Source organism: Trichosurus vulpecula, chromosome 1 (assembly GCF_011100635.1).
Source record: "Trichosurus vulpecula isolate mTriVul1 chromosome 1, mTriVul1.pri, whole genome shotgun sequence".
In the NCBI taxonomy this organism is placed as follows: Eukaryota; Metazoa; Chordata; class Mammalia; order Diprotodontia; family Phalangeridae; genus Trichosurus; species Trichosurus vulpecula.
The window spans coordinates 84,813,667-84,836,153 of NC_050573.1; the positions used below are offsets into that span (position 1 = coordinate 84,813,667).

A 22,487-nucleotide genomic window follows, 5' to 3' on the forward strand; every position below is an offset into this window, starting at 1 on the left:
TTCCTCTCTGCCATAGTTGGTGGAGGGTGTTGCCCATCTCCCACCACAGTAGGGCCCTGCCCAAGGACTAGCTCTGCCTTGGGGGTACCCTTCAGCATCTTCAATCTCCTGTTCTCCAAAGGCCTTCTCTAAGGTAAGCAATGCTTGGCCTCCTGACTGCTGTAAGGCAGACCTCCTTACATCTCACAGGATACATCTCCATTTTCCAAGAGGCTAAACTTCCAAGGGAGAACCCCAAACAGTCTGCTCTATACCACTATTACTCTGTTTTTACTCACTGCTCAGTGTTTAGCGTACTCTTCCCTTATGCTCACCCCATCCCAGTCATTCTGAACCTCTAGTAGCTGATAGGTTAAACCCTGTTCATGTACCTTTTCCTCAGGCTTATCCACTTCAACCTTCCCTTTTCCATGCCCCAGTCTGGATCTACCCATCTTTCTACTCTACCCTCTAGAATGCCTATTCCATGATGAACAAACTTCCTTTCATTTTAAACCTCCTTTTTTGTCCCCTCTGAGACATAGCTCCCTCCTGACAACACCCTTTTGCTGTCTTCTTTTCCAGCGCTTGCTACAATTTCTATCATACCCAGTGACTTGAGATAAATTCTGAATATTCCATGCTCCTCATTGCTACTTCCAGATCCTTCTTTAACCACCTTCACTAAGCAACTTTTTCTCTGATGTTTATGATATACAAATTTATTACCCAATCCAGATCTAAGTAGCTATTACCTACTGAACATTCTCCTCCCTTTCTCGATGAGTTCGGTGCCTGACTCATAGTCTTTCTCTTCTCCCCACTTCCTCCTCTTGTATTAGGAGACTATTTGTATATATACAGAGAGAGAGAGAGAGAGAGAGAGAGAGAGAGAGAGAGAGAGAGAGAGAGAGAGAGGGAGAGAGAGAGTGAGAGATTACACTTCTTTAAATACCCTAATTTCCCAATTTCTCAATCTCTGCAGTCCCCATGATGTATTCTTCCAATCCACCTCCACTACACACAGAGATATCCTTGACCTTGCTATCACCCACAACTATTCTACTTCTATGTATATGAACTCCAAAATTCCTTTTCTTGATAATTGTCTTTTAGTATTCCATTTCTATGCCTTAACCTTATTCTTCACATTCTTCATCATGTCCATTCCCTCCGCCCCTCACTTCTTTCCCAGAGCATCACTCCTGCAGTGGCCATACTCTCTTCCCTTCCCTATCTTGACCCCTGGGTAAACCAACTCAACTTTACACTATTCCCTATCTTGACCCCTGGGTAAACCAATTCAACTTTACACTATCTTCCACTCTTGATTCCTTTGCACCTTTTTCTTACTGCTGATCTCACTTTGCCAAGCTCTAAGAACTATTCCTTATTACTTCCATTATCTCTTCCCTTCCTTCCTTTCCTTCCTGAACTGGAAGAAATCACCAAACCATACTGATTGAGCCCACTAAAAAGTTAAGCTATCCTCTCTCAGTCTTTGTCTCTCTCTTTGCGCTCTCTCTCCATCTCTTTTTTAATAAACAGAAATCTGTTTTCTCTCTCCACTTCTTCTACCCCATCAAAAAAGAAAAAGAAATATTCATAATCATGCAAAAAAATCCTCTCATTTGTTATATACAAATATATATTTATATACATATATTCAATATACAATTTGCATATATGTTTCATGCTGTACTATAAATCTGCCACTTTTCTGTTAGATGATGGATGATATGTTTCATCATCAATCCTCTGGAATCTTGAATGGTCATTGTACTGATCATAGTTCTTAAAGCTTTCAAAGTTGTTTGTCTTTAGTGTTGTTATTATATAAAATTATTCTTCTGGTTCTGCTCATTTCATTCTTCATCAGTTTATCTAATCTCAATTGGGCCCTTACAGCAGCTAAGCAAACATTGTATTTCTCCCTAATTGATTCACTATCCCGCTTTCCACAATGGCTGTTTCAAATTTCAAGCCTCTCACAGCATCCGTTCCCTCTGTCTAGGAGGTCACCTCATATTTCACCAAAACAATTGAACCCACTCAGGAAGAGTTTCCCTCTTCTCCTCACCCCATTTCACATCAGTCAGACATCTTACTCCACCATTTCCTCCTTCATTTTAGTCTTAGATGAAGAAGTAATCCATTCTTCTTGCCAAAGCAAACCTCTCTACAAGTTACACTTGATCCAGTCCCTCCCTAACTACTCCAGCAAGCTGCCTACACTATCATTTCCACTCTTATCTTCAGTCTCTCCCTGTCTTTTGGCCTACAAACATATTCATGTCTCCTCCATACTTTAAAAACAAACAACAGCACCTCCCCCCCCCCAAATCACCTAATCCTACCACCCCTGATAGATAGAGTTCTATAACTCTCCTACCCTTTATGGACAAACTTGAGAAAGCTATCTATAATTGGTGATTCTACTTCCTCTCCTCACACTTGCTTTTCACTCTATACTCTGTCTCCCAACCTCATCATTCAGTTGAAACTGCCTTCTCCAAATTCGCCAGTGATCTGTTGTCAAATCTAATGGCCTTTCATCAATCCTGGTCCTTCTCAACCTATCTATAGCATTTGACAACATCTGCCAATTACCTGGATTGTCTATCTTCTCTAATTTTTTGCAATATTGCTCTCTTCTTATTCTGTCTCCTCATCTCTCTGCTGAGCTACTTCACATATCTCTAATTACCTCTTGGACCTTTCAGATCGGATTTTCCACTGGCTTCCCAAACTCACGTGCCCAAAACAGAACTCATGAACCCTTTCCTCTTCCAGACTTCTCTTTTCTGTCAAGGGCACCAGCATCCTTCAAATGACCTGGCCTGTAACCTTGATATTACCCTCAATTCTTTGCTCTCACTCACCCCCTAGATTCATTCAGTCTCGAAATCTTATTTTTTTCTAACTTGACAACATCTTTCACATGTTCCCTTCTCTCCACTCATACAGCCACAACCCACCCTTATCATTTACAGCTAAATTACTACAGTGGCTTTCTAACTGGTCTCTCAACCTCAAGTTGCTTCTTACTTCAGTCCCATCTTCCACTCAGCTTCCAAGGCAATTTTCCTAAACTGTAAGACTGACCATGTGAATTTGTTTTTCAGTGAGTTCTCCTGGTGCCCTGTCATCTCCACAATCAAATTTATGAACTCCTCTGTTTAGTATTTAAAGCTTTTCAAAACCCAGCTCATTCTTTCCTTTCCAGTATTCTTATACTTTACTCCCTTCGATGCATTCTGTGATCCAGTTACACTGGCCACCTTGAAGTTCCTTGAACATAACTCTCCACTTGTTATCTTCATGCCTTATTACTGATTGTCCTCTGTGCCTGGAATGCTGTGCCTTATCACCTCTGCCTCTTGGTTCCTTTAGCTACATTCAACATTCAGTTCAAATCCTACCTTCTATAGGAAGCCTTTTCTGGTCCCTTGCATACTAATATTTTTGCCTTTCAAATTTCAAGCTTTCATACTGCAAATTAAAGTACATTTTTCTTTCTACCTGGTTATTTACATCTTGTCTCCCCCATTAGAATATAAGCTTCTTGAAGGCAAGTACTGGTGAGGTGTTTTGAATTTTTTGTTTTTTCCTTTCTTTGTATTTCTAGCTTTAACACAGAGCCTGGCATGTAGTAAGAGCTTAATAAATACTTGTTGGCTACAGATTGACTACAGATTCTGTGGTCCAGCTAAACTACCCTGTTTGCTGTTTCTCACCCACAATGCTCCATCCTCTGTCTCTGAGCCTTTGATCTCTCATGCCTGGTATTTTTCCCTTCTAACCTCTGCCTCTTGAAATGCCTTGTTTCCTTCAAGACTGAATGAGGTCTTTCCTGGTCCCTTGGCTATTAGTGTCTTTGCTTTCAAGGTCACCTTGTGTTGACTTTATGTGTGTTTTGTATAAACCTAAAAGTTGACCAGAGTGCATCTATAAAGCACTGGGGAAGGGAGTAAGCATTATTATATAGAGCCTACTATGTGTCAGACACTGTGCTAAGCACTTTTTACAAATATTATCTTATTTGATCCACACAACAACCCTGCAGGGATTGCAGATATTATTATCCTCATTTTCCACTTGAGGAAACAGTTTAAGTGACTTGATCAGTGTCAGAAATGCTTTAAGGCAAGATTTGAACTCAGATCTCCCAGACTCCAGGCCCACCATTATGTGTACACACACCCCAGCTGCCTCTACTACAGTGTATCAGGCACTGTGCCAAGTATAATAATAATAATGCATACCCTCGAGGACCTTACCTTCTGTCTCGTAATGAATTCTGTCTTCTTAGAATATAAGTTACTTGAGAGCAAGGGCTCTTTCCTCCTTGTATCCTTTGCATAGTGTTTGGCATATAATAGGCACTTAATAAATTCTTATTGATTGATTGACAGAATACTACTTCTAGTAGCTTAACCAAAGTTGACATTAGCTTTTTTGACTGTTGCATCACACTGCTCATTGAAGTTTTAGTTCAATAAAACCCCCAGATCTTTTTTATGTAAACTGTTTTATCTATTAAGGTCTGTCATTATCTGTATACCCCTGCTCCCTTCCTCCAGGAAACTTTTACTGATTAACTGTTTCTCACTCTGATCATACTTCTACTCTAGGTTCCCTCACTGTTCTGGAACATAGTTTGTTCTAGACTCAATGTTCCATACTATTGTACTCTTCTTGATTCCTTTAACATTTGGTTCTCCATATCTCCAGCTTCCCAGTATACTTATATACCCTAGGGCCAGGTGGGGGGGTGGGAGTTATAGCAATGCCAAAGCACCATAGAGTACTGGCTTTGTCCCAGAGAGCCAATACCTTCAGTATTGATGGTCAGGTTTAGTTTGGCCAGGCTTAGTGGACAGTTGCCTAATTGCTGGTATTTCCTTCTTCTGAGAAGGTTCTACTCTAGTCAAGAATCCAGGAAATAGTACATCTGTGAAGAGATGATTATGAGCAGCAGAGGTTCTTAAATCTTTCAAAGTTGTTTTTCTTTGTAATATTGTTATTATATTGTTTTCCTAGTTCTGCTTATTTTACTCTGCAGCAGTTCATATAAATCTTCCCAGGTTTCTCTGAAAGTGTGTCCCTCTTGCCATTTCTTATGGTACAGTGGTTTTTTTCTAATATATTTTTATTTCATTAAATATTACATGTAATTTTTTAAATATTCATTTTTAAAAATTTTGAGTTCCAAATTTTCTCCTTCCCTCATGCCTCTCCCCCCTCCTTAGGAAGGCAAATAATTTGACATTGAATAGACATGTGAAGTCATGCAAAACATATTTCCATATTAGCCATGTCGCAAAAGAAAACATGTAACACCCTGACCCCCAACCCCGCCTCCCCCTGCCAAAAGAAGAAAAGTAAAGAAAGTAAAAAAAAAACAAAAAAAACCAGCATGCTTCATTTCGCATTCAGAGTTCATCAGTTCTCTCTCTGAAATTGGATAACATTTTTCATCATGGGTTCTTTGGATCAGAGTAGCTAAGTATTTTGCAGTTGATCATTCTTACAGTGCTGCTATTACTGTGTACAATATTCTCCAAGGTTCTGCTCCCTTCATTTTGCATCAGTTCATTTAAGACTTCCCAGGTTTTTCTGAAACCATCCTGCTCATCATTTCTTACAGCACAGTAGTATTCCATCACAATCCTATACCACAACTTATTCAACCATTTCCCAATTGATGGGCATCCCCTCATTTCCAATTCTTTGAAAACACAAAAAGAGCTGCTATAAATATTTTTGTACAAAAAGGTCCCTCCACCCCCCACTCCCCCCCACTTTTAAAAAATCTCTTTGGGATACAGGTACAGTGGTATTGTTGGGTCAAAGGGTATGCACAGTTTTGTAGCCCTTTGGGTGTAGTTCCAAATTGTTCTCCACAATCTTTGGACTGATTCACGACTCCACCAACAATACATTAGTATCTCGGTTTTCCAGCATCTCCGCCAGCATTTGTCATTTTCCTTTTCTTTCATGTTAGTCAATATGATAGGTGTGAGGTTGTATCTTATAGTTGTTTCAATTTGCATTTCTCTAATCAGTACTGATTCAGAGCATTTTTTCACGTGTCTCTTGATGTAAGCTGAAAATTGCCTCTTCATATCCTTTGAGCATTTATCAACTGGGGAATGGCCTTTTTTATAAATTCAGTTCAGTTCTCTATATATTTAAGAAATGAAACCTTTATCAGAGAAGCTTGCTGAAAAAAAATTTTCCCCCAGTTTCTTGTTTTCCTTCTAATTTTTCCTGTATTCGTTTTATTTGTACAAAAGCTTTCTAATTTCATGTAGTCAAAGTTACCCATTTTACATCATGTGATCCTCCCTGTCTCTTATTTGGTCGTAAACTCTTCCCTTATCCATAGATCTGACAGGTACATTTTCCCATGCTCCTCTAACTTACTTATGATAACCTTTTATGTCTAAATCATTTATCTATTTTGCCCTTATCTTGGTGTACATGGTGGCACAGTAGTTTTAATTCATATATCATAATTTGTTTAGTATTCCCCAGTAGGTGGGCCACTCCCCCAGTTTTCAGTTCTTTGCCATAGCAAAACAAGCTGTTATGATATTTTTGTACGTGTGGGTCCTTTTGCTCTTTGTTTGATCTCTGCGATATATGCTTAGTAATGGTATACCTTTGAGTCGAAAGGTATGTAAAGTTTAGTGCCTTGTGAGGCATGGTTCCAGATTACTTTCCAGACTGGCTAGACCAGGAGTGGGGAATCTGTGGCCTCAAGGCCACATGTGTCCTTCTAGGTTCTTGGGTACAGCCTTTTGACTGAGTCCACGTCTTACAGAACAATTTGTTTTATTAAAGGGATTTGTTCTGTGAAGTTTGGATTCCATCAAAGGGGTCACACTTGAGAGCCTAGTGGGCCACACGTGGCCTCAAGGCCACAAGTTCCCCACCCCTGGGGTAGACAATTAACAGCTCCACTAGCAGTCCCTATTTTTTTATTGTGCCTATTTTTCTGAAGCTTTTCCAACAATTATCATTTCATTTTTTTGGGGTCACTTTTGCCAATTTAACTGTGTGTAAGGTAGAACCCTGAGGTGCTTTAATTTGCATTTTTCTGATTATTAGTGATTTGGAGCATTTTAAAAATATGGTTGATGATAGCTTAAGATTTCTTCCTTTGAAAATTGCCCATTCATTTGCCCAGGTTCATGGACCATTTATCTACTAGGGAATAACTATTGTACTTGTATCAGTTGAATCCATTCTTTGTTAGAATGCATTCTCCACACTAAGCTTGCTTCCTAGTTTTTCAGTACCACGCCCAACACCTTGAGCTCTTTTCTCATTTGACACCTTGACCTTGGTCTAAGCTGGGCACCAGCTGAAGGAGAAGAGCTAGCCTGGCCCAGGCTATCCAAGACATCCTGTCCTGAAGTTACCTCTCACATTGCAGAATTTCAACATACTTGGCAGTTTCTGAGGAGTTGGGCAGCTGAGTTGATAGCCAGGGACAACAGCAAGTTAAGTGAGTCTGCCTGTCTTGCTACCAATAAATATAACAATTACATGTTCTTATTCTCTCTTTCAAACACATCTTCATTTAAAGGTAATTCGTACAGGGATTGCATTCTGCTGATAGACTACCAGGCTTTAATTTACACAGATTTTTCAGCACCGTCCTATTGATATTCTTTGCAGTAATAGCATTATAAGCATAGTCTGAACTAATATCGAATTAGAGCTTTAATTTGCATAAGTACATTCCCATTGGAGTTAGTACTGAATGTGGAAGATAACTGTTCCTGAGTGGGTCTGATATGGTGAGGACTCTCCTATATGATCTCTTCCCTCTCCCACCTAAAACAAGAGCTGTTCATTTTTGGCTCAGTGGCACTATCACCCACCACCCCTTCTTTAATAGGGGCAACCAGGAGAGGAGAGTCCCTCATGGGGCAAGTTGGCCTGTGATACAGATGGATTGGGAGATGTTCCTGCTTTTCTTTATCAAATACGAGGATTGAATTAGATAATCTATTTGGGCCCTTCCAACTTTAAAATACTGTGATCCATTAGAAAGAACTAAATCTAATATTGTATCAACATCCCTGTTCCTTCTTCTTTCCCTTCCCTTCCCTCTCAATAATGAAATATGGGGTGTATAGCTAGGTAGCACAGTGGTTAGAGTGCTAGACCTGGAGTCAAGAAGACCCGAGTTCAAATTCTGTTTGAGACACTTAACAGCTTTGTGACTCTAGGCAAAGGACTTGATTTCTCAGTACCAACCCCAGAAGGCTGTGAGATGATCCAGATGAGATAATATTTATAAATCACTTGGCCAACCTTAAAGCATGTATCAGCAAGGCAATAATCACAATACAGATGATAATTGTCAAAATGCCAATGTGGTTCTGTATTGCAAAATATACGAGACTCTCCACGTAGAAGGTAGAAGTAAACCATTTATTTAGACACCAAATAACCAGATCCCTAAACCAATAAAGCTACAATATCACAGCAGAGAACCACTCCATCCTATAATCTTCTGCCCCCTGCTGGGGCCTTGCCACCAACAAGCAAACTTAGAGCACAGCTATTACACATCTGCTCCCTTTCCCTCAGCTCTAACTGTAGTAACTACTCTTTCAGCATTTCCTGTGACGCAATTTCCTTTTCCTCTCAGGAAGCTCCTCCTACCACATGTGACTTAGGCTTCCTGTGACGTAAGCAGGTCACACAGCCTATTAATGGGTGGGAAAGATCTTCAAATCTAAATTGGCATTACAAAGCACTATATAAATGTAGGATATTATTTATTAATATAGTAACATGGAAGTCAAGAGGCCTGGGTTTCAATTTTAGCTCCTTGCTAACCACATGACCTTGAGAAAGTCACTTCCCCTACTTAAGCCTTAATTTCTTCATCTGTAAAATATCACCAATAATCCTCTCCTTCCTACCTCACTACTGGGCTAGCAAGAGAATTGAATAATATGAAAGTATTACATAAACCACAAAACCCTGTTCACACATGATTCTGTTAGTCACAGACCTGGAAGTTTTAGCCAGCACTGTTACCTAATGCCTCCTGGATTAAATAAATAATCCTCAACATTCAAATCCCTCTGGTCTCAGCCTACCTTTCTGGCCTTATTTCCTTCCACTTCTCTTCATTTACTCTAAATTTCCATCAGACTGCACTGTTAACTGTTCCCTGATTTTGCCCTCCCTCCCCTGAGTTCCTACCCTTATGCCTAGAATATGCTCTTCCCATATCTCTGCCAATTGAAATTTTTCTGTACTTTTGAAAATCAGCTTCCATCACTTCCTTCATGAAGCCCTCCAAATGAAAGTCTTCTCTCTCAGATTTACTAGAGTATTCTGTCTGAATCTTTCCTTTGTCCTCATTATACTTTACCTTGTATAATTCTTATATGTTGCAATTCTATTATAGTATATGTTCTATGATGGCAGGAATTGTAAGAAAGATTCCTATGGCCCAAGATGGCCAGGGAAGCCCCATCCCCATTCTTTCTACTTACCTAAATCCTACCTGTCTGTCTAGGCTTAGCTCAGTTCCTACCTCCTTCAGGTAATGCCTTTCCTGTCCACCTGAAGCCTTGGCAATCTCTCCTTTCTCTGAACACTGCACCTACTATGTGCCAAGCACTGTGTTAAATGCTGGGAATACAACTACAAAATAGAAAGATGGTCCTTCTCCTGTGGGATTGAAGGTCAACCCTGTAGAGTGTTTTATCATGAGCTTTTTGATGACTTCCTCCATCCCATATTTCTCTTCTCTCTCCAGCACCCCTCCCTCCTCTTATGCTTTCATTCTTCCTGTTGTGTGTCCATCTGAAGAGCTTTGCTGATAATATGATCATCCTGTACCCTCTGAGCCAATGAGCATGCCCTGGCCAGGCTCCAAATATGCCACACTTGGCATGACCTGATACCTTGCTTCTAGCAAGGAGAAGCTCACCAACCTGATGTCAGCTCGAGAAAGTTCTTTAGCCAACTGTCCTAGTGTGGTATGGTGCGTATGTGAATGAATGAAACAGACAAATAGACACATATAGAGAGTGACAAGCTGTACTGGAGACTGGTAGCTAGGGAGGGTTATTTTGGTTTGGGATCACAGGAATGGTGAGTTGAGCTACAGGGGAGTTAATTAACATGCCCTTTCTAATAGAGGTGGCAGTATTGATTTGATTAGGTCTCCCAGAGAACCAGGTAGGAAGCCTGAGAGACAGGGTTAGGGAAGCTGGCAAAGGGGAAAAATGGGGAGCCAGTGGTAGGGTAGATGGCAAGAAGATGAACAGGGTAGAATGTAAAGTAGGACAAGCAGGACTCCTCTAGATAGAGGGGTCATCAAGGTATGTGAGCTTGTGCTCACCATCAAAGCTTCCAGGTTGAGATTTCCAAAGCTGAATGGATTAAATCCCCCCAAAAAAACAAATACCCTATGGCCTCAGCAGAGAATGGGCAGAGGGGAAATCACTGAGCTATATAAGGAGGGGGAAAAAAAACCAGTGAAGGGAAAGGGAGAATGGAAGAGAGAAAGTAGGATAAGAGAAGAGGAGAAGAGCAGGATAGAGAGGGAGACAGACAGTAGAAGAAAAAAAGAGTTGATAGAGGGAAGAGGATGAACAGCACAAAAGGAGAGGTCAGAAAGTAAAGGAAGAAGAAAGAGTGGAGAGAAGATAAAATAAAGATGATAAAAAGTAGATAAATTCAGGAAAGAAATGAGAGAAGCAAGAGCAAGTAGATTCACCGTATAATTCTCAGTATCAGTAGCTTCCTCTTGAAATCCAAAGGACAATGAGATGATAATGATATGGCCACAATAGAATAATAATATAAAAGAGCAGTATCAGTGGAGCTGCTCCCAGGAGGGGAAGGTTAATGTTGCTGTTAATTTAGTTTGCTGAGGGCTATTTAAAAAAGGGAGAGGAAAGTGAGATGGGAGAAGGAAGCAGCCACAGGCACACCTCAGGAAAGTCCCGTCTTTGCAGACCAGAGACACATGTATCATGTAGGAGCTAATATGAGGTTCCCCCTCAAAGAAGATAGCCCAGAGCTTCCAAATATAGTGAGGACTGCTTAGCTTGGGGAATACAAGGCCTTTCCCAGCTGACGGAGCTGCTTCTGGAAAAGCACTTAGGATTGAAAGTAAATACCATTCTTGCCCGCACAGGGCCTTTCTTCATAGAGGCACTATGGGCCTGTAGGCAAAAATATTTGGCAACAGCCAGGTACCTGTAGGCCCTGGGGAAGCAAGCAGGAAGGCATTAAGCTAGTCTCAGGGCCCACCCTCATTAGCTGTAAACATTGAGGTCTAGTTTAGCGCATAGACACAAGCTAGATCTAGAAAGCTTTTTGGTCACAGTTTTCTCTTTCTGGAGCCATGTACCATTTCCCCAGGCACATGGCCTTTCTCTACTCAAGAATGGCTCATACAGTCCTTCTTCCCTTCAGGGCAGCTTCCCAGGACCCAGTATTGGCCTTAGCAGGTAGACATAAATTTAACAGGAGGAAGCAAGGCCTTTACTCCCAATTATATGGTTCTTGCCAGTTCATTGATGTCTGAAATTCTGCCATTGGAATGTTATTCCTTCATTCTTATTAAAATAAATACCTCTTTGGCCTTTTCAATAAATTCTTTACTCTTCTTTTTAGAAGTCTGTACTGTTCATTTTTTTCCCCACGTAGACTTTGGGTAGGAGAAAAAGGCAAATAGAGGTCAAGTAGAGAGGCAGGAGTGAAAAGTTACACAAATATCCTTTACAAATATCACGCCTCTAGTCCTTGCCTCTGAAAGGATTCTGTGTTACATTTGCACCATTTGAAATAAATATTACTCTCTAAATGTCTATTTTTTTTTGACCTCCAACCACTGTACCACCTAGATATCTAGGCATCTAGGTGGCAGTGGATAGAATGCTAGGCCTGGCGTCAAGAAGACTCAAATTCAAATTTGACCTCAGACACTTACTAGCTGTGTGACCCTGGGCAAATCATATAACTTCTCTATGCCTTTCCTCAGCTATAAAATGGGGATAGTAGTAACACCTACCTCTCAGGGTTGTTGTATCAAGTGAAAAAATATTTGTAAAGCATTTAGCACAGCGCGTGACATGTAGTAGGTGCTTAATTAACACTTGTTTCTTCCGCCCCTTCCCAGCCTCTATGGAGTTGTAATACCCTATCTTTGCTTGGTTTTCTAGCATTATCATCTTTTTCAGGGCAGTTCGACAAATTAATCTTCTTAATTAAAGAGAGAGGGAGAAAAAGAGGTTCTTTGGCCTGGGGCCTATCTAGCCTGATACCATAGGCCTGGTTATTTTGTGACACTAAGGTCTGTCACCTTGACTAATTCTCTGAGGCAAGTGACACTGGTATGCCATTGAATCTTAGCTCCTTCCCGTGACCATATACAAGTCCCTTCCCTTCTCTGAACCTCAGTTTTCAAATCTACAAAATGGGGATAATAAAGACATGTTCTGCTTCACAGGGTGGTTTTGAAGCAAAGCCTTGTAGACATGTGAGTGGCTGTTGTTGTTCTCATGGTTGCTATTAAAGCCATGGCACAGAGCCCTCCAGAGGACACCATCAGAAATTCTCTTTCTTATCCCACATGTCAGTGGACTTGGTCAGTTATCTACATTTTCTTCTGTTTGGCCCTGTTATCTCTTCACGATGGTCTGCAATCAATCTGTTCTTCCCCTATCTTTATCAGAGAAGCATCTGATATGTTTCACCTGCTTTTGACATGACGTGATGTCTCCTTGCTTTTGCAGACTGAATCGAGTGCGACACTCAGCCCAGAGTGGGAAATCGCAGACAAGTCCACCAACATGGAAGAGCAAGGGCTACCGGTGTATTGGAGGCGTCATGTACAGGGTGTCTGCTAACAAGCTTTCCAAGACCTCGGGCAGGCCTAATGATGGGAACCACAAGCATCTTCTACGAGCAGGTGACCTGGGCACTTATTGAAACCTGGATTGTGTTGATGAAAAGATAGGGAGGCAGTGGGGTGGAGGAGAAAGAGCAATGACTTCTGAGTCATCAAAACTGGATTCAGAGCCTCAGCATCCTCATCTATAACCTGAAAGAATTGGACTAGATGATCTCTAAGGTTCCTTTTATCTCTAATTCTCTGATCCTGTGATTATTCTAAATACTAAAGGACGAATGTAGTTGGAGAAGTGACTAAACTTTCCCAATTCCTGGCTCCCCGAGGCCTTTCCTATTGCCGTCACTGTCCTTTTGAGGTTTGGGCACGTAATTCAGTATAGAGAACATTTAACAAGCATTCACAGCGCCAGGCAGCCTACCCACTCCTTCCAGGTATTTTTCTTTTTCTAATTTCCTCGCAACCAACCAAAGGGCAGAATCCTCAGTCCTAGGATAATCAGGCTCCAACGAGCCCTAGCCACACTACAGCTCTGAGCAAAGGGATAAAGTGCCAAGGGAGGCGCTCCAAATGAATGCTTCCCAAATGGTTCTGAGCCCAGCACAGGGAATTAATTTTCTTATTAAATACAAATAAAAGAATATCTCAAGAGCCGTCAAAAACAAGACAGATTGAGGATCTTGGAGCAGAGAAGGAAGACTTGCTTCAAAACAGAGGGCCCCAGTGGGTGAGGAAATTTCAATTATCTTGACATCCCAAGAGAAAAGCCTGAGTGGAGACAGGAAGGAAGAGGACAGCCCCAAGGGAGCCGTATGCCTGCCTTTATCACTTGGCTGAGCTTCCCTTCATTTTCTAAGGGGGTGTGCACACGTGTGTCTGTGTGCATATGCGTGTGTGCGTGTGTTTTCCTTTTGGACAAAAGAAATGAGGCAGGTATGATAAACAAGATAGGGGTTAGTGAACACCTGGGGCCCGCTGCTGCTGCCATAATCATGTTGGCAATGCCTCGCTAACTGTGTCTAAAATTGGCATCTCAGCCGCACCTCTAGCTCCAGCTGCACAGGGAAGCGGGATGAGGAGAAGGAAATTCTTTGGACTCGGTTATTGTACAAATTAACTAGAAAAATATTTCAGTCTCAGTCCAATTTCCCCTCTTTCTTGTCCATCAAGAAGAGCGAGATTCTAAGCTGTGTGCCAGATTGCAAAGGCCCCAGCTGCCAACATACTTCCCTAGCACCACAGGGAACCATAACAAGAGACAGAGACCTGGAGAGAATATGTATGCACCTCAGAAAAGTGCATGGCCTGTTTAGCACAGATACTACTGGCCCTGGCCATAAACTCCTCTGAGGCAAACAGTAGTTTCTGCACTGAAAAATGTGGTGAGAAATGGTGTAATAGAAAGAACACTGGTTTTGGAGATAGAAGACTGGGGTTTATCTGTTAAGAGGACTCAGAGAAATCCTCTAACTCAGGGATTCTTTTTTGGTGTTATAGACTCCTTTCCAGTCTTGTAAAACCTGTAGATTCCTTCTCAGACTAATGCTTTTAAATGCATAAAATAAAATACATAGGATTGGAAAGGAAATAGTTATGTCAAAATATAGTAATCAAAATTTTTTTTAAGCCAGTTTGCAAACTCTGGGTTATGAACCCCTGATCTACCTCATGCCTGAGCAGGAATCCCTCTACAACATACTTGGTCATCTGTTCTCTACTTGGAGATCTCCAGTACTGGGGAACTGATCATCTCCTAAGGTAGTCCATTCCACTGGTGGAGAACTCAAATCATTAGGAAGTTTTTCTTTCTATGAAGTTAATACCTGTCTCTGCACAACTGAGGTCAAGCAAAACAAATCTAATTTCTCTGCCTGATGACAGTCCACATGATAATGTTAGCCTCTCAATTCATCTGCCTCCTTAACTCAAGTGATCTCTTTGTTCTCTCTGCCTCAGCCTCCTATCAGGAAGGGTATACACCTTAGACTTCACCTTTACCAGACTACTTTACCTCCCCTATTCTGAAATTCCCCTCTCTAATGGAATTTTCTTACTCTTCCAACCTTTCTATCTCTCTGAATGCCTCATTTTTCCTTAATCTGTTCTTTGGCCCTCATCATGATCTCTAGTGCCTCAATTCCTCCCCTATTCTCCCAATCTTTCACTTAAGTTCTGGCATCCCTTACTGCCCTTGACAGTCTTCACCATCTTAATAGGGCACTATTCTCTACCTTTGGATTCCTGTTCCCATTCTGCTAATTCCTGTCTCTGAATCATCTCCACCATATATACTTTTTCCTGATCTGACACCTGAGCCATTTTTCTAAAATGTTTTATGAATGGGTGCTTAGGGGTTTCTTTTTCATTACTGTTTCCTCTCCATTGCTCCCTTGTCTGCAACAGAATGTTCCCTTAAGTCTTCATGCTTTAAGTGCTATCACTTGTCAGTCTTCACCACCCTAGCCACCCATATTCCCCACTCAAATACCTTCTCCTTGCAGGTAACTTCCAACTTCTGTATTTCAAACTCTGAGTTCTAGATCCAAATCCCTAATTCACTGATAAGATGTCTCACCAAATAGCGCAAGTCCTGCTTGCCCCAAAACTGAACTCATAATGTGTTGCCAAAACCTACCCTTCTTCCCAGCTTACCTAATTTTGTTTGATAGTACCACCGTCCTCCTAAACTCAAAAATCTCAAAAGCATCTTTTACTCCTCTCTCACCTACTACTTTCTTAGTGTCAAAAATCATCAGTTCTCCCTTCAATAACAATATCTCTCAAATCTGTTCTTTCTTTTTAAAGTGCCACCATCCTAGTTTAAGCCCTTACCACTTCTCTTTTGTTCTGTTGTATCAGTCTCCTAATTGGTTTCCCTGCTTCCAGTTTCTCCCAAAACTGCTGAAATAATTGTCTAAGTGCGTGAATCTAGCCATGTCGCTCCTCTGTGCAAAAACCTTTGTTGCCTCTCTCTTCCATCTAGGATAAAGAACTAACTCCTTCACCTGCAGGGCATTTAAGGGCCATCACAGTCTAGCTTCACCCTGCCTCTTCAGCTTTATTTCACATTATTCCTCTTCACACGTTCTATCTTCCAGCTAATTTATAGATTTTCTACTACTTGCTGTTTTCTGACCTCATCCTGCTATCTTCTTTATGCCATCCCCATACCTGGCATACACCTCCAATGACATGTTTTCCCTTAGCTGCCTCCAAAAGGATTCAATTCCTAACCCTGAATTTTATTTAAAGATGTTTAGCTCTATTTATTGAAGTATTTCTCTTCCTTCCTTCAGGAAGATTTCCATGAAAGTTTTTTTCCCATTTAAAAGTATTCTCTTTCATCTTTCTTAAATTTTCCCAAAGCACTTTGACTAGAGCACTTCTTTGCCCTTATCATATTCTTTATTATACTGTCTGATGTGTGATACAAGTTAGGAAACTTCACTTTAGTACATGAGACATTGGAAATTTTGAACAGTTTTGAGCCCTACGTTTACCACTAACTAGCTGTGTGATTTTAGACAAGTGCCCTCCTCTCTCTATGCTTCAGTTTACTCATCTGCAATTCGGGAATGATGACGTTTGTACTACCTCTCTCATAGTGTTGTTGCAAACCTTAAAGTTCTCTGGAAAAGGGAAAAGAGTAGTTTTGTTAGGCAAGTCCTGTCTTCTCCCTTTCCTTGTCAGTGCAATAGGAGAGTCTCTCTGCCTGCCTCATCAGGCTTTTGTAAATATCCATGGACATAAGGATTATGTCTGAAAAGTACGTTGCAACTGCAGTCCTACATACATGGGACCGATTATTATTGATTTTCCTCCCTTCCACAAGACTCTTTTGACCAAAATGACTGGAAATATTCCTTGAGATGTAGGGGTAGAGATATTGTTGTTGAGTCATTTCAGTAATGTCTGACTCTTCGTAAAGCCATTTGAGGTTTTCTTGGCAAAGGAACTGGAGTGGTTTGCCATTTCCTTCTTCAGCTCATTTCACAGATGAAAAAACTGAGCAAACAGGGTTAAGCGCCGTGCCCAGGGTCTAAGGCTAGATCTGAACTCAGGTCTTCCTGACTCCAGGCCAGCACTCTATTCACTATACCATCTAGCTACAGTTAGAGGTAAGTATCTTTAAATGAAATTCAGGGTTTAGGATTGAATCTCCTTCCCCATTACCTTCAAAAGGTATGTGGGTGTATTTTTTTCCCCTAAACCTTCATGTAGAAATAGTTACATGGATCTGTAGACTTACCTCTCATTCCAAACAGGAACCTATTCCTATAAAGCATTCTTGCCCATCACTTCTCTTGACTCCTTCTGCCTGTTCCCTGAATCTCCCTGCTTCCATTTGATTTGCCCCTAATAATCTTTCACTGAAGCAATAGGTTTCAACCAACCCAAGCCCGTTCAGTCAGAAGCCAACCCGATTCCTTAGAAAGCAGATAATCTCTCTCATACACCACATGTGTTTCATGGCTTACCGTGACAGTAGGCCATTTGCTATCAGATGGGAATGGACAAGGCAATACATTGTCAGCCTAAGAGGGGTCATGTGGCCCTACTATCTTGGCTTTCCCTTTGCCCTTATAGGACAAAGGGATTTTACACTGCTTAAAAGAATCATTTTAGTTGTAACTCCAGAGGGAAGAATAAGACAGGAGAATAGAGTTCCTCTTCTCTCTATATGACACACTTGGGAAAGCAATCACAGGATTTCTATTACTTGCTTCAAACTCCTTTTCTCTAGTTGTCATGTGTTCACTTTAGTCTTATAGATTTCATTATGTGTTCTCATGTCTTTCATGTAGGTTTGCCCCAGCCCTTACCTCAGAACAGGGAGCCCCCTATAGTTATGGACTATGTATCTGTCTTCAGATCTGGGATTCCTGAGGGCAAAGCCTGTAATTCACCTGTCAGACTAGTTAGATTTCCTTATTTTTCATTTCAAGTTCTTGGAGGTCATGCTAAGAACAGGAAAGCACAATGTCCCTTTTGTCCTAACCTCTGGCCCCAGAGTTTCTGCCTGCTTTCAAGTTCAAGGTCACAATGCTCCACAGGGTCTTAATAGAGACATAGGCTGTCAGATTCACTTACCCTCTTTCAGGTTCAATATAGTTATTTGTAATGGGGATAATAATGCCTGATCTCCTAAACTCATGGGGCTCTTGTCTAGTATGTTACAGTGGGGATTTCTCTTGTGTGTAGTTTGTACTAGGTGGCCACTGAGGTCTCTCAAATTCAGTTCTTCTGTTTTCAGTACAGGAGAGCCTAGGAGAAATGAAGGGGGTCCAAAACAGAAGTGATTGGGAAGAGAGAGAAGCCATAGAAAAAGGACGAATTCTTTGGGGGAGGAAGGATAGAGAGAAAAAGGTAAATGAAGGAGAAGAAAGAAGGGGGTCCAAGACAGGGAAGAAAAGAGGAGGCCTAAGTTAGAGAAAAGCAGAGTAGGGTATGGAAGAAGTCCTGGGCAGAGGCAGCAGGATTGCCTTTGCCCTGAATTTCTTCTTCAGCAAACAATCAACACATTTTCTTAAGGGCCTGCTATGTGCCAACACTTTTCAAAGTAAAAACAAAATACCAAGACAAAAACAAAACCATCCCTGCCTTCATGTAGCTTACATTCTATCAGATAAGACAACATGGACACATATAGGTATATATAAAATAAATACAAGGTACCTTTGTTGGTAAAGAGAGGCACTAGGAATGATGGAGAAATCAGGCTTCATGGAGGATGCTGCATTTGAGATGTCCTTTGAAGGAAGCTCTTCTGAGAACCAGAGGTAAGGAGGGAATGCATATCAGGCATGGGGGACAGTCTGTGCAAAAGCAAATAGATTTTCCTATATGTGAGAAACAACAAGAAGGTCAGTTTGGCTGGATTAAAGTGTGTGTCAAGGAGAATTGTGTATAATAAGCATTGAAACATCGTTTGGCGCCAGATCATAAAGGGTTTTAAATGCCAAATGGATGAGTTTGTAGAGGATGGATTGGAAAGAGATAGACTTGAGGCAAGAAGGTGAATTAGAAGGCCATTGTAATAGTCTAGTGAGAGCCGATGAGAGATTGAACTAAGGTGATAGTGTGGGTAGAGAAAAAGGGATATATGCCAGAGATATTGCAGAGGAAAACTCAGTAAGAGTTGGCAACTGAGTGGATATGTGTGGTGAAGGGGTAGTGGTGAATTGAGATGGACTCAAAGTTCACAAAGCTGATTGGCCGGAAGTATGGTGTTGCCCTTTACAGAGATAAGGAAGTATGGAAGAGGAGTCAGTTTCTGTTTCGGACATGTTGAATTTGAGGTGCAATCCAGGTGGAGATGTCTAATAATAGCTATCATTTATTTAGCTCTTTAAGGTCTGCCAAGTACTTTACATATGTTATTTCATTTGTTCCTCACAACAATCCTATGAGGTAGAAGCTGTTATCATCCCATCATCCCCCTTTTACAGATCAGGAAACTGAGTCAGGTCAAGTGATTTGTCCAGTGTCACATAGCTAATTAAGTCCCTGAGGCAGGATTTGAATTCTTATCCTTTTGACTCTAAACACTGAAATCTTTCCACTGTGCCACTCACTATCTAAGCATTTGATCATGTGGAATCCAGAAAAGTAACTACATCTAGGTAATTAGATCTGATACCATTCATATAGAAATAATTATTGAACCCATGGGAACTGGTGAAGTCATAAAAATAGTGTAGAGACAGAAAGGAAGAGGTCCTAGGACAGCAGCTTGAGGTGCTCCCCAAGTTAGGTGACACAGGATGTGAATGATGACTGAGAAAAAGGACTGAGAAGAATCAGTCTAACAGGAGGAGAACCAAGAGATATTAAGATACCAAGAGGATAATGAAAACTGAAAGAGGAGAGAATATCTAGGAGAAAAGGTTGCTCAGCTATATGAAATGCTATAGTCACATCAAGAAGGATGAGGATTGAGCAAAGGCCTCTGGTTTGCTGATTAAAAGATCATCGGTGTCTTTAGAAACAGCAGTTTTAGTTGCATGATGAAGTCAGAAGTCACGTTGCAAGAGGTTGTGAAGTGGGTGAGAATAAAGGAAGTGAGACTAGAAGGGTCATAAAAGGGGTATTTTTTTAAGCTAGGGGAAGACCTGGTTATTTCCGTAGGCAGCAGGGAATGATCCCATAGTTAGGGAGAAATTAAAATGATAAGGAATAAGAATAGGGTTAGGGTGAATGAGGCATGGGGAGAAAGGATGTGATAGTATATTATGGTCAGATAAAGGAACTGCTCTGAAGATGGAGATATTGCCCCTCTTCGGGCTGATAGAGGAGAGAATGAATACCAAGAAAAGCTTGAGGAGGAAACCCAAGACTATGGATAATAGATAAACTATCAATCCAATCAACAAGCATTTATTAAGTGCCTAATATATACACGGGTGGGGATGGGGAGAAAGAGTGGTGCTAGAAGCTGGAGGACCAAGAACAACATCATGAAGAAGGAGATGTTTGAGCTAAGTTTTGAAGGAAATCAGGGACTTCAAAAGGTAGAGAGGTAGGGAAGAAATGCCTTCTTGGGATAGACGAGAGCCAGCTAGTCAACTTTTATTAGTCATTTATTAAGTGCCAGCTAATGTGCTAAACAATGAGGATAAAAGGCAAGAAGTAGTCCCTGCTCTCAAGGAGCTCCCAGTTTAATGGGAGTGACACGCAGCTGACTGTGTACACAAGCTACGTACATGCGGCCAACGGTGTACACAAGCTACATACGTGATAGATTGACAGAAAGCACCAAGAGTTAAGAGGTCCAGGAAAGACTCCTTGCAGAACTCTAAGGAATCCAAGGAAACCATCCGGTTGAGATGATGAGGAGGGAGAGAGTTTGAGATGTGAAAATGCCCAGTCAGGAGATAGGAGTGTTGTGTGAGAAGAGCAGCAAGCAGCCCAGCGTCATCATGTAGCATGTGCCAGGCAATAAGATGTAAGAAAACGGGAAGGTAGGTCATGAAGGGCTTTATAAGCCAAGCAGAGGATTTCCTATTTGATCTTGGAGCTAATAGGGAATTCGAGTTTATTGAGTTGATGTTGGGAGTGTGGTTGTGGGAAAGAGTGACATGGACAGACTGTGCTTTTGCAGCTAAGTGAAGAATGGACTGGAATGGGGAGAGACGTGAGGTAAGGGGACCAACCAGAAGACTACTGCGATGGTCCAGGTACTGGGGTGGCAGCAGCATCAGAGAAAACAAGAAGGCAAATACAAGAGATATTATAAAGGTAGAATCAAATGCCAGGCTGGCCACAGTGGGCATGAGAGTCTGAAGAGAGCATGTGAGAACACTAGTAACCATCAGAGCTCATAAATTTGTTCATTCATAGGCAGGAGAGCAGCAAAGATTCACCCATGTGACTGCCTGAGGTGGTTGGAAATGATGAGGCTGGTGTTCATGAAAACTGGGTGCTTAAACCATAAATCATTTAATATGTCTGGTTTCCTCCTCTATAAAATAAGAGGGCCAAAAAGCCGATTTTTAAGGGCTCTCCTAACTCTAAGGATGAGATTTGTGAATCTCTGCTTTGTCTGAAGTAAAGATAGAGGTCACTATACCCGGTGGATCAGCCCATCCCTAGACTTATTAAAGAGATGTTATTAATTGGCCTTAGGCTCCAGTTGAACCTACCTTCAGGGTATTCCATGAGGACATAGCCCTTGGATCCAGAGCCTTTGGCTGCCCTCTGAACCTAACATGCTAAAACGAGATTGCTGCCAGGCCTATCTTTTCCCCTGCCACTGCTGAGATGGCCTGGAAATTAAAAACAATGAAATGAAAATTAAAAACAAGTGCTTGAAGGTGTCCCTTTAATTATTCCCCTCATTATAATGACACGTCTTTATAAGGCTCCCCAAGGGCAGGCTCACAAAGGAAGCTGGGACAGAATTACAATAAGCAGTGATGAGTATTGTGGTTTAGCATCTTGGAGCCATTTTCCCTTGGAATGGGTTTCTTTTGAGCTTAGGCAAGTTCCTCAGGCCCCAGTTGTAGCAGTGCCTTAGCCTGCAAAGGGAGTCAATGAGATTCTTAGAGATACAGGCTGTCTCCCCGCCAAACCCAGGCCTTCTGTGCAGCCCTTGCACTGCCCGGGAGAGTGGGACGGCTGTGAAGTGCACTGACAGCATAGTCTGGTCTGCCAGGAAAAGCTGGGAGCCACTCCGATACCATTTGAAGAAGCAAGGCCATTTTTTCATATTGGTTAGTAGAAGGAGCTCTCGATGACAAAGTGGGAGACCTCCCCTCAGCAGGCCTGGCAGTGTTGCCAGCTCAGTGACTTTAGGTGAGTCATTTGACTTTGTTGTGACTCTTTCCTCCTCTGCAAAATGGGGCTTAGCATCTGCCTTCTTGCCCTCGCCGAGGTGTTATAGGGAACAAGGAAGAGAATACATATGAAAGTGCTTTGGAAATGGCATTTCCCATAAGGGTATAAGAGATTACTAGTGTGCTGTAACAGGAACAGTTCTATCTGAACATACTCAGAGACAATGAAGAGGAAAAAAAATTATCCCATAACCTTCCAGATAAGGGATTCTGTGGTATCCTCATGAAGGGTACTTTGAAGCTAACTTTTCACAAAATTAACTTAGCAG

At 41.5% G+C, this 22,487-nt stretch overlaps 1 protein-coding gene across 2 annotated transcripts in view; it reads left to right on the plus strand.

The window, feature by feature from the left end:
- Positions 1-22,487, plus strand: part of ZC3H3 (zinc finger CCCH-type containing 3) — a 525,055-nt gene that overhangs the window by 366,263 nt on the left and 136,305 nt on the right. For both annotated transcript variants that reach the window (XM_036767808.1, XM_036767816.1), the window contains exon 5: positions 12,768-12,943. In XM_036767808.1, coding sequence (XP_036623703.1) covers positions 12,768-12,943 — 176 coding nt within the window. The remainder of the gene's footprint in view (positions 1-12,767; positions 12,944-22,487) is intronic.